Source organism: Bombus terrestris, chromosome 17, assembly GCF_910591885.1.
Source record: "Bombus terrestris chromosome 17, iyBomTerr1.2, whole genome shotgun sequence".
In the NCBI taxonomy this organism is placed as follows: domain Eukaryota; kingdom Metazoa; phylum Arthropoda; class Insecta; order Hymenoptera; family Apidae; genus Bombus; species Bombus terrestris.
This window is the reverse complement of record NC_063285.1, coordinates 8,823,208-8,836,644: the sequence shown is the minus strand read 5'-3', so window position 1 is coordinate 8,836,644 and position 13,437 is coordinate 8,823,208. Positions and strand designations below refer to the sequence as shown.

The 13,437-nt window shown below is 37.2% G+C and overlaps 1 protein-coding gene across 2 annotated transcripts; it reads left to right on the top strand.

The window, feature by feature from the left end:
- The first annotated feature begins 4,024 nt into the window (after positions 1-4,024).
- LOC100651467 (glucose dehydrogenase [FAD, quinone]) lies at positions 4,025-10,624 on the top strand. Of its 2 annotated transcripts, XM_012318183.3 has the most exons (5): positions 4,025-4,179; positions 4,281-4,457; positions 7,181-7,393; positions 7,912-8,082; positions 8,473-10,624. In XM_012318183.3, exons 3-5 carry the CDS (start codon positions 7,210-7,212, stop codon positions 9,969-9,971), a joined length of 1,854 nt encoding a protein of 617 aa, XP_012173573.2. In that variant the 5' UTR covers positions 4,025-4,179; positions 4,281-4,457; positions 7,181-7,209; the 3' UTR covers positions 9,972-10,624. The 2 variants fall into 2 exon arrangements, with proteins under 2 accessions (XP_012173573.2, XP_003402021.2); XM_003401973.4 differs by lacking the exon at positions 4,281-4,457 and having other exon boundaries at positions 4,090-4,179.
- The last annotated feature ends 2,813 nt before the right edge of the window (positions 10,625-13,437 follow it).

Genomic DNA, 13,437 nt, shown 5'->3' with positions numbered 1-13,437 from the left:
GCACCATCCCAACGAACCACGATTAGAAGCCTAACGCCAAATTCAACAGTCGGAGAATTATTATAGTCCGGTCAAGATAGACATTTCAAAGAACAAAAATTCCGGCGGAGCTAAATTTTGGTAGAGACTTTAGGTACATGAGTAGAAATAAAGTGCCGAAAATCCCTATTCATTCCATGCGTGTTAAAAAAATTATTCAAGGTCAAAGCCAAAATTTCCGTATTTTTTAAATTTTTCTTGAAAACGGTAAGTTTTATCGAACATATAGCCCAGACAAAAATTGTAGATCATAAAATTATCTATAAAAATGTTCCTCATATTCTTTTTCCTAAGAATCGCCATTCCTAAGATATCGCCATTCTAAAAGTTGAAGTTCTATTGTCCACGTGGCGACGCTCATATACCTGCTTTTCTTTCGAATATGCGAATTTTTTCCATTAATGAAGCTGGTATGTTGTACCATATTGGACAGCCGTAGGTTATAATAGGTCTTATTAGCGTTTGGTAGCACATGATTTTTACTTTGCTATTGAGATGTCTGGAATAAAACAATCTTTTTGTATTCCAGAATGCTTTGCTGGCTTTGGAGAGTTGGATTTCGATGTGTTGCTTGTAGTTTAGTTTTTCATCTATATTTACTCCAAGATATTTTACGCAGTTTTTGTGTGGTATGAGCTCCCCTTCGTTTGTTTTTTCTTTTAGTTGGAATTTTTTACAGTGTTCCTTTTCTATTGGGCCGATTTTACTTGTCTTGGGCCTAAACAGTATGGTTTCGCATTTACTTGCATTGATTTTTAGTTTCCATGTATAATAGTAATCGCTGATTTTGTTAAAGAGTTCTTGCAGTTCTGTTCTTATCGTTTTGGTTCTGCGGCCTGTTACGTAGATGATTAGGTCATCTGCGAAGGCTATGGAGCGTTTATGGATGGACGTGTTGAGATTAAAGAGATTTAGTAAGTCGCTATTGTAGATACCGAAAAGTAGCGGTGAATTTACTGTTCCTTGTTGCAGACCGTTTTCTATGGAGAATTCTTTGCTTGATGTGTGTGAACCGTCGGTCAGTAAGAATGTTTTGTTTGTTATCATGTCCCAGGTTATTTTAATTAAGTATTCTGAAAAGTTCTTTTTAATCATTTTGTAAATAAGCCCTGGGATTCAGACTGTGTCGAAAGCTTTTTCGAGGTCTATTAAGCAGGGTCTATTAAGTTAGGAGGAATGAAGCGCTATTCGATCCGTCGGTCGGTTAAAAAGGACTGAATTTTTACCTTATGATCGTCGGACCATAGGAAGTTTCGCTCTCGTAATTCGCTGTTCCTCGCCTCGCCTGTGAGGTCGCTGACCAGCTCGATGTGAACTGCTTTAACTGCAAACATATAAAGATTTACAGATTGCGATCCTTCCGCTCCTTGATGTAGAATGGTCCGCAATAATCGATTCCGACGTTGGTAAACGGCCGAGATTCTGTTATCCGTGCGGCTGGGAGGTCGCCTATTGCGTATTCCACTGGAGGTGGATTAGCTCGGCAGCAACGGACGCACTTTCTCACTGTGCTCCAAACTTGACTACAGCCGTGGATAGGCCAATAAGATTTTCTTAGGACATATAAGGTAGCCTGAGTTCCGGAACGGAGGTTTAGGAGGCGCATTGGTGAATGACTGAGTCGGCCTCCGACTCGCAACATCCCATCCTTGTCCAGAAATGGATTGAGTCGTTGTAGCTTCCCCCTCACTGCAGAATTTCGATTAGTTTGGGGAATGCGAATTTTATCTGAAAAATAACAGAGCTGTAGTAATTTTATAAGTTTGTTACGCGCAATAGTTACGTCATGCGCGGTTAGAGGTCTCCCTCGGTCCAGTTTTTGTCTCCATCGAAGGCAACGATCAGTGATTCTTGGGTCACGAGGAAGATCTCTCCAGTAGACTATGGTCGGCGGAAGTTAAGGACAGGCAGATTGCCTTTTTCTGTTCCGGTATTTCGATCAGTGGTACTGAGTTCTCAAGATGAGGCAGCAAACTCTGCGATGGTGGAAATTTATAAGTTTATAGAAAGTAATGATGATTGCCAGTTTACATTGGATGAACTAAAGAATGTTAGTAAAAATGTAGCTTTAGGTAACAGAACTATAAGACTACGATTGAAAATAAACTATGGTAGTAGAATTATTATTAGAGAAAAGCCGGGAAAATTAACATTTATTTGTTTCGTTGACAATTACCAGGACATTTTAAGTTAATCCTGGTCTGATAACAAAAACTTGAATGAAACAGAAGAACGGTTAAAAATTTTGAAAGCCGCGGCAGCAATTATTCGTAACGATATTCAATCCTGTGTATTTGATAATACTATGTACCCCCCACCGAGTAGAATGTTCGAGAATATAAACATCGATATCCCGGATTTATTGTCATATTTTTTGCAGCAGTTGAAGTTAGTTTGTACAAATATTAGCCATAAAACTCCGTCATAACAGATCGTGGAATAGGCTTATTGGGGAAAAAGAGCGCCAAGTACACTACCTCATAGGTGGTGTGGAAATGTGCGCATATCATGTAGAACGTAGCTCCTTCAATTTTTAGAATGGCGATATCTTAGGAATGGTGATTGCTAGGAAAAAAAGTATGAGGAACATTTTTGTAGATAATTTTATGATCTACAATTTTTGTCTAGGCTATATTTTCGATAAAACTTACCGTCTTCAAGAAAAATTAAAAAAATCCGAAAATTTTCACTTTGACTTTGAATAACTTTTTTAGCACGCATGGAATGAATAGGGATTTTTGGCACTTTATTTCTACTGGTGTATCCAAGGAATCTACCAAAATTTAGCTCCGTTGGAATTTTTGTTCTGCGAAATGTCTATTTTGACCGGACTAACTCTGCTGTTACCGATTATTAGCAGCAGCGCAGCATAGGTAAGGCTTGCCTGCAGCATAGGTAAACACTTTGAATGTCGACTTAGGCCAGTTCCTATAATGCATGATCTTTTTCTGCATTAGGATATTACTGTACGCGTGCCTTGTGTTTTGTAACATACTGTGGCATTTGTAACATTTACTGCCTTCGTCTTTGATTTCTTTTGTTTGCAATTTCTATGATGTGATCGTACATCTCGTATAACGGTGCATTTCCTATTATTTGTAGCACCTTATTTTCGAATCGCTATAATATCTGCTCTCTGCCTGTGTATTCATTCAAAACAGGGGAGGATATCACCGTGCGTGTAGGCAAAGCTACTTCTTTCGCAATACCATAAACATACGCTGAAAACAAGGAAAACGGAGGCTCGCCAGTCTCGACTGTTTCGGTAGTATATAGTTACAGTAGTAGTACTTGGATTAAGATTTTTTTGAATGCATATTCAAGCAAGTCATTAGCATAAAAGACTCGCGATTATGCAATAATGCATCTGCTCAGAAATCACCTTGGAATTAATGATTGAAAGAGGAAGGTGGAACGTATTGAAAGAGCGTGGACCAAAATTACGTCAGATAAGCTTAGAGTAGTTCATCAATCATTTTTACATTCTTTGCAGATGTAAGCCTCTGCTTTATTTCTATAAAACTCTAGATAGAAATATTAAAAGCAACCGATACAATTACACACTATATTTTATCCGATTTTCAGGTACACGATCAACTAAGGGTCACCTTATGACAGATCATTCGATTGTGCTTTTTATTTTCTACGACGTAGAACTTACAAAAAAAAAGTACATTGATCTTAAAAAAGTTCAGCATCACCTTAGTATCTGCAACAGAATGAGATATAAGGAAATTAAATGACACACATCTGGTGAATCCCCAGAATGTGAGGTAATTTAGTCATATCTTTAATACAACCATTGTGTAAAGTTATTTTAATTAATAGCTGTATTTTGTACATGATATCTGCGAGCAGTATGTTTCTTAGCGCATACTTGACTGATTTATTTTCATGTGAATCACTTCCAACGTATATATATCTTAAATAAGAAGCAAGCATATATTTAGTTGGTGCATATTTATATGTTCTTTGTTACATATAAATTATGAATAAAACAGATGATAATAAGCTGAATGATGAATAATAACATAATAGTTCATTAGAATTGAATATTCAAGGAATCGCTAGCAAAGCAGCATTTGTCTCCTTGCTTTGCCTTTGGTCGGTGCACTCTCTTACGTTTGAGGTTCAATCCACGTACGTATTCTCAAAATCTCAGCGTTTTCGCTAAGATTCGATTTTTCCGTTATTTCTGATCTTCTATATCGTAAGATATAACATTCACGTATATGTTATAGGTTTTCTAATATTTGATAGTTTTATTGGCCGTTTGTGTGCATGTCAAATAGAGAATTGTTTAGTATAGGATACAACTCATCAATTTGGATGATACCGAAACATTTCATGAAAACAAACGTTCTGGACAACTTTTTACTGCATCTACATACACCGGTCACTCGACATTAGTTTTCAAGGTACAAAGAAATTTATGTTTAATATGTTTTATTTAATAATTCATTTTACAAGCTTTTTCTCTGTAAACAATTTCTCAATAAATAAAGGTATATATGTGACACTTTCGGCTAATTGAAGGTCGGTATAAAGTACAGCATTTCATGCATCAGTCAGTTTATCGAATATTATTTTGTGCCACCCGCTGTTAACATAACGGTTTACGGGCGTTTCGTAATGCGTATTTCTTTAAATAGTCAATTTATTCAAATTAAGTCTTATAGGAACACTACTGGACTTCACGTTTACATAAATTATTAATAAATAAAAAGTTTTCTTTTTAAATTAACACTAAAAAAATAACAATGACATTAACACTAGGTTTACGGGACCCGCCAAATTGACGGATCTCAAACTTCGAAATGAAATAATCTCAAAAATCATTAATTTTAACCATTTTGCATCGTAAATTAATCATTTCATTCGAAGAATTTATGCATAAAATTATTGTCTCCTAGGTTTTCTAATTTTTGAAATCTGTATGTAGTATGTCTATCTCCACGAGACCCATCAAATTGACAGCTTAGCTGATTTCAGAAATAAATCTTATATGTTTGCTTCGTAAAATCATTCCTCCAGTTATAAATATAACCGAGGCACACCGAGTTTTGGACAATCACAGTTGCCGAGTTACATAGTTTTCTAGGAATTCTACATTCTCGGGGAGCATACGAAACGAGGTCATTGAAAGCTTCTAATCTATGGTCGAAAAAATGGGGACCCGCTTTCTTCGCAAACACAATGCACAGAGAGAAAAATTTACAGAAATTCTGAAATTCATACGCTTTGCCAAAGATCCGGAAGATTACAAACAGACAAATTTGCGCTGATATCCGAAATATGGAACGGGTTTTTAAGAAATAGCCAGGCTTGTTATAAGCCATATGAAAATATTTCAATAGATGAGTAATTATTTCTAACGAAAGCCCGGTGTAGATTTACATAATATATGCCGAATAAGTTCCATAAATTTGTCATTAAGTTTTGGTTAGCAGTTGACGTCCACATAAAGTATATTTTGAATTTTAGTGTTACAACATCGCTCAACGGTATTGAGCATCCAGTTTCACCTTTCCCAATATAAGGGAAACAACCTGAAAATACTCAATACCGTTGAGCGAGTTTGTAACACTAAAATTAGCCGTACCATATTTACAACGAGACAGAAATATAACGACAGATAATTTCTTTACAAGCATCCCGCTAGCCAAAAAATTGCACAAAAAACAACTTTGGTTGGGGTCATGCGGGCGAATAAAAGAGAACTACCAAAAACAGCGGAAGAAAAAAAGGACAAGGTGACTTTGTTTTCCTCAGATTTATATAAATCAGAACACTGCACACTTATTGCGTATAAAAGTAAATCTAAAGTAAGTGGTCGTCCTTCTAAGCACCAAACAATTAATAAATATATCTTTCAAATTAAATTAGCGTATAAAATGTACCATGCCCGGGTGAAGGTTTACGTATCATTATTTTCGAGATTACCGAATGCTTAGTAGCTTCCATATGGATGCTGCCCAACGAGCTTTTTCGATACATTCACTGCTTTCGCACTAAATTTGTGTAATAATTAATTTCAGATATTTATAGATCCAATTTCCATTACTTACCCGTTATAGTACATTTCCACTTGTCAAAGTAATGATTTTTCTCTCTAAGAGGAAGAGAATCAACTTTGCAGTAACAATTTTTTGAAGAACTAAATATCAGCTGAATCGAAGTCGTCTCGATATATTTTATATATATATATATGATATGATATGATATAAGTAGATATAAAATGATAGATATATGTGATATAAAATTAAAGTAGATATAAAATTAAAGACGCGGTAACAACACCCAAATAATAATTGTTTGTTAGGCACAGATATCCTGCACGTTTTATTATAAATAAAATCCCATTTCTCCTTATGCTTTTGTCTCTTTCAATTATTTATAGCTTTATACGTTCATATCTTGATACATTTACAAGTCTAAGAAATTCTGACCTTTCTAGTATCAATAACATTATACGCGAAAATTTAGCAGCTTCCCAAACATAGCAGTATATGTTGTTACGCAACAAGGATTTATTGTGTGCTATGGTCAGTAGGAAAACTCGTGAAATTGTCGCACTTGCAGATGTGTAGTATGGGAAAAAGGATAGGATTAGGATAATTTAGATTTGTAAAATTCTCCTAATACTATTTATTAAGATAAATAAAAATAACAGAGATTGATTGGACAGAGAACGATAAATGTTCAACTTGAACTAAACGCAAAAATCTTATTCTACTCAAATCACTCTCGCAACTCTATAACGCAACAACTCGATCTCTCTACAACGCTAGCAACTCTACAACTCTACAAGTCTAGTTTTCGGCTTCTGCACTCGCACGCTCTCGCTTCTCAACTCACACTGTACGTCTTTTGCATTCGTTCTCGCGGGCGTCTCAACTAACACTGTCTTTAGCATCTCTTTGTCTATCGCGCACGTGTCCCGAAAACGCCCGTGGCCAGGGTCACGCAGACCTTTTCCTCGAAACTGTTTACTTGAAAGGACCGACGACACATTGATGTACCCGACGATGCCGCGGCTCTCGCGACATTGTTTACGGTTCGGCCGATATCTTAGGCCTTCTGTTCACGATACTACAGATGTTTATGGAAAATAATTGGTGAGCTATCGTATCTGTTACAGTTTGATAAAGAAGATCGGACGCGTATAAAATGGATGTCAGCCGCAATATTCTGGGAGGAATCCAATCAAAAATGGTCAGATCGACATGTTCCATTCTCTTAAGCGTATCAATATACGTCTTATATTCGGTTGTTGATTATTCCTCGAAGAATCTTCCTTCCGAATCATTAATGCCATCTTACGATTTCATAATCGTAGGTGGTGGTTCTGCAGGTACGTTTTTTCACGATGTTGACAGAAAATTACGTTATAAGCGAAATGAAAGTATGAGAAATAAACGCGTACCTGTGTATTGGCACGCGAGAAGGAGCGCTTTATTATCCATATAATAAAGTAACACACGAATCTAACAATATAGACATCTCGATTACCCAAAGCATCCCTCTTTTAGCCGCTCTATCTGTTGTGCAGTAGATTAATGATGTTGTACGTTGTTATGTATATTGACAAGGAAATTTTAACTTTGCCTTCCCTGCGTATAAACGAAATTCAAGTTTATTTTATAATACGCTTTAAATATGTATTACATTATAAATATCGTAGAAATTATATATTATTGCAACATATTTTAGGTTTATCACGAAATCCGTTTTGTGGCATGGATTAAATATTTTTCCTTTTTTGATGGTTTGATATTAAACGACAAACTTTTGAAATAAAAGTATTTCTAATATTTAAATGGATTGAAGCTTTCTTACTTATGTTCTATAATGTTCCATACACGATTATAGGAGCCGTGATAGCGAGTCGGTTGTCCGAGATAGAAGACTGGAACGTACTCCTCTTGGAAGCAGGTGGCGATGGAAGCATTATATATGATATTCCTCTTACTGCCTCCAATCTGCAGCTCACAGACATCGACTGGAAATACACAACGGAACCCGGTACAAATTACTGTAGAGGTGATTAATATCTAATGATACTAGCGCATGCTTAACTTTACATCCGAATAATTATTAATACCAAAATTATCCAATACGTCTATATGAGTGAGGGGAAATTTTCGTTTTCAATATTAATAGAAACATACATGTATCTTTAGCAAGAATAATACAGATTTTTGCTTAAATATTTAAATCATTGTATAGATCTATTTAGTTTAACTAATATTGTTTGAATTATACTCACCTATATATGTACATTTACGTAGTAACCCGCAAACGTTAACCGGCAAATGATCTTATCGTCGAACGCGAAGAGATGAACGCAAATTAATCACGAACCAACATTAATAATCGATTACGAATTATTCGCATCGCTTTCATGTACTTTATTGCAAATTCTGTCTACAGCGATGAAGGGGGGTCGTTGCCTATGGTCACGTGGCAAAGTGATCGGAGGCAGCAGCACGATAAATTACATGCTCTATGTTCGTGGTAACAGAAAAGATTACGACATCTGGGAACAACTAGGCAATCCAGGATGGTCATATGAGGAAGTCCTGGGTTATTTCAAAAAGTCCGAAGACAATCAAAATCCGATTTACACCAAGACTCCGTATCATTCGACAGGGGGTTACCTAACTGTCGAACAATTACAATGGTACACCCCAGTCGCCGAGGAATTTCTTCAAGCAGGGCGAGAAATGGGTTACGAGAATAGAGACATTAATGGAGAACGGCAGACTGGCTTTATGACTCCTCAGGGGACCACTAGACGTGGAAGCCGGTGTTCCACGGGGAAGGCCTTCCTGCGGCCGGCAAGCGCGCGTAAGAATTTACACGTCGCTATGCACGCACATGTTACGAAAATTTTAATAGATCCGTCGTCAAAGAGGGCTTACGGTGTACAGTTCTTTAGAGACGGAAGGATGTTGCGCGTTCATGCCAACAAGGAGGTGATAGTTTCCGCAGGATCTATCAACAGCCCTCAATTACTGATGTTGTCCGGAGTAGGACCTGGAGAACACTTAACGGAACACGGGATACCAGTGATCCAGAATTTAAGTGTGGGTCATAATCTTCAAGACCATATAATTCCGGGAGGCCTTACATTCTTGATGAATAATACAGTATCGTTGGTAGAGAGCAAGTTTTATGATATTCGATATGTGCTAGAATACGGCATATTCGGAACTGGTCCTTTGGCCTCTTTTGGAGGTGTCGTAGGACTAGCTTTTATCAATACCAAATACGCGAATGCCTCCGACGATTTTCCAGACATCCAACTGCATTTTGTGTTAGCGGCGCCGATGTCCGACGGCGGTAGATTTTTTAGAAAAACTCAGCGTATGTCCAAAGAATTCTACGACGCTATATATGGGGAGTACTTCAATGAGGACGCATGGACCGCGTTTCCTACACTTTTAAGACCGAAAAGCAGAGGTATCATAAAGCTTCGAAGCAGCAATCCCTTCGATCATCCGTTGATTTATCCCAACTACTTCGAAAACCCAGAAGATGTGGCGACAATGGTAGAAGGAATTAAGTTTGCGGTCGAGATGAGTAAAACTGCTTCATTCAGACGTTATGGAAGCAGATTATTACCGAAACCATTTCCTGGCTGCGTGAATATTCCTATGTATACCGATCCATACTGGGAGTGCCTGATCAGATTCTATGCCACGACTATATATCATCCAGTGGGTACTTGCAAGATGGGGCCTAATTCGGATCCAACAGCTGTAGTGGACCCTCGGCTTCGAGTTCACGGAGTCACCGGACTTCGAGTCATAGACGGCTCGATTATGCCAAACATAGTCAGTGGTAATCCCAATGCCCCGATTATCATGATCGCAGAGAAGGGTTCCGATATGATAAAAGAGGAATGGTTCAAGAAACGGAGTTTATAGCGAATAATTTTTTTTTGTAATATTTTGAATGATGAGTGAACAATTTTTGCAAATTAATGTACATCGACTGTTATTGTTTATTACATAATGGAAACTCATAGTTATTAACTTAAAATAAATTTTCATCATATATTATGCATAGCGGGATTTATGGCAGAATATATTCATTTCACCAAATGAATCAAGTAAGTTAAATTTTAAAAAGTGCAAATCAGTCCGTTAAAATTGTGTTTATCCGAGCTTATCGACGGACAAACAGTTAGTGAAGTAGCAGTTCAATTTTTCCTGTTACGTTCCTTTGATCTTGATATATTGCATTACAATTGAAACGTATAATGTGAGAAAAGCATAGCGTCGATGAAGAAAAATCGTTGCAGACATTTCATTTTGTGATTTATTTCCTTCGTCCTCTAGACATCGGTTGCAAGCTAATTATGGCATATAAAGTAGTATATAGTATAAGCATAGTATATAAGATAAAGGAGATACTATAGACAATCGTAGTATGAAAATTATGGAAATTCCTTTCCTCAACAAATGTGCCTCGCGTAAATTATTAAGCGTATTGATTTCCTTTCAGACTGTGAGATACGATGTAAATTATAAATTTGTGACCAACCTTATTTATTAAAGTACATACATAGTATATGATATATCTGTGAATGAAATTTTTAAAGACTTTTCACGATTTTGAAGTCATACAATTTAATAATAGTAATTTCTGATAGTACTTACTGCCATAACCAATTTATGTCCTCTTTGAAACTGAGCTTTGCACTACCATGTAATTTTTTAAATGTGTATGTCTATAATACAATATACAGCATCCACGAAATAGCACGTCTCTTTAGTAAATACTTAATCACGTTGTCGTTGTTTACGAGTAGAGGATGCTAATGTCAGTATTGAATTTCTATGTCGGTATGGTAGTTACGCTGGCTTACAAAGATTTCTAAGGTGATTTGTCTATTCGTATACCTAGTCTGTGTCGGCGGTTCGTCGATGACGGAATCTCAATAGGTTCTAATAGCGAATGAGGAATGACTACAGCATTTGGCCACTTGGTGCAGCACTTGTACTGGGGATAACTCAGCGTTACAAGACAGCGTTGCACAACAAGAAACGAACTAGTGTTGTCCAGGAACTTTTTTACCTGAAGCCGCGATGGAAATTTTAGTGTTGGTCAGAAACTTCTTTACCTGAACCCATAATGAAAATTTGAGTAATACGTTTAAGACCTGCTGCACAAGAGACGCGGAAACTCTACCCGCCTCCAAACCTGGTAAGCAGGAACAAAAGAAATATCAGACAAGAAAGTTCAAACGAAGAAGAAAGCGATTCTCAAGAAGAGTGTTACGAAAAAAACGAAACCATGAAACAAAAAAGAAGCCCCCAACCAATGGCAATCCCTATAAAAAGCAGATTCCCTATAGAAAACAGAAGCCCTATAGAAAAAGCTAACCTCTTCGCCAACTACCTATCCAACGTTTTTAAACCTCATTCCTCCAATACCGCTCTGGAAATAACAGAATACCTGCATTCTCCCCTCCAAATGTCTCCCCCCATTAAACCCTCCACTTCTCTAGAGGTTACTGAATTAATCCATCGTCTGAACCCCAGGAAAGCACCGGGACATGATCAAATAAGTAACAAAGCAATTAAGAAACTACCTGTAAAAGGGATTGCACTCATTTCTTCAATCTTCAACGCAATTCTTTGCCTTGAATACTATCCCAAAACTTGGAAAACGTCACAAATTACACTCATACCTAAACCCGGAAAGCCAATACACGAAACTATCGCCCAATTAGTCTTCTACCCACTTTGTCAAAACTATTCGAAAAGTTGCTAACGAATCGACTCCTCCCACTCCTAGAGGATCTAAAAACCCTGCCAGATCATCAATTCGGCTTTCGAAAGCAGCATTCCACAATAGAGCAAATCCACCGAATAACACACAATATCAGCCAAACTCTCGAAAAGAAAAAATACTGCTCAGCGGAATTCCTTGATATTCAACAGGCATTCGACAAAGTATGGCACGAAGGGCCTCTTTACAAAACTTAAAAAAGTCCTACCACATACTTACTACTCCGTCCTAAAGTCCTACCTAACCAATAGGCAATTCATGGTTAAATACGCAGACGCCATTACCACAACTTTCCCAATAGAAGCGGGCATACCCCAAGGCAGTGTCCTCGGACCCCTTCTATTCTCCATCTACACTGCCGATTTACCAATATCGACAGAAATAACCATAGCAACATTTGCCGACGACACAGCGCTATTAGCGTCCCACGCCAACCCGATAATAGCCTCATCCACTTTCCAGCGAGGTCTCGACTCAATGGAAAAGTGGTTCCACAAATGGGGCTTCAAAATTAATAAAAAAAATCCACACATGTAACCTACACGCTGCGAAAACAAACCTGCCCACAAGTCTCCATTAACAATATAACAGTTCCCAACAAGGACACAGTTAGATACCTGGGCATGACTCTGGACAGGAGATTAACCTGGAAACAACATATCCTAGACAAATCCAAACAACTCAGGGACAAACTCAAAAAATTTTATTGGCTCATTGGCCGTCGCTCCAATCTAAGCACGCAGAACAAAATTACTCTCTATAAGGCCGTAATAAAACCAGTCTGGACCTACGGAATCCAACTATGGGGAACAGCAAGTAATTCCAACATTGAAATACTCCAAAGCTTCCAATCGAAAACGCTAAGATCCCTATTAAATGCACCCTGGTATGTTACCAACGAAACAATCCACCGTGACCTCAAGATACCTACAGTCAAAGATGAAATACACAAGTCCAGAAGCAGATATAACACAAGAGTCAACAACCACCACAACCCATTAGTCACCCAATTACTGGACACGACGGACCAGACCCGCAGACTAAAAAGAAAATACCCTCTAGATTAAATCCTTAGATTCTACTAGAACCAACAATATAAAACTATTATAAGCCATGTCATTATATCACGCCAAATGAAGTTACTGAAAATTCTCAACGAGAATTGATTGTAAATATTCTAATAAATAAAAAAAAAAAAAAATTTCATTTTCAAACAAATTCACTTCTATTTCGTTATGTAATTATGTACTATATAGATTATTTAATCTATAATTATTTCGTTACATGACTTAGCATATTTTCTTTTTCTCTAGCTTCGTAAATTTTTTATCCCGAGATATTTCTGCCTCGTGGACAAAGGATATTCTCAGAATTAAGAGGCTGAAGTAAAAGGCGAGAGTCATTTAGGAAAAAGCAATGTCAGAGAACCGTCTGAAAATTGAGTCGAGCATTCGAACCCTCGCGTATTCTTGCATTAAAAAATATGAAATAAGCTTTCTTCTGAATTCCTATTTGTCAATAAGAGAACGCCTACAACATAAAATGAGATAGAATCTAGAATATAATATATCAGATGCTTTGGATCTTTTAATATGT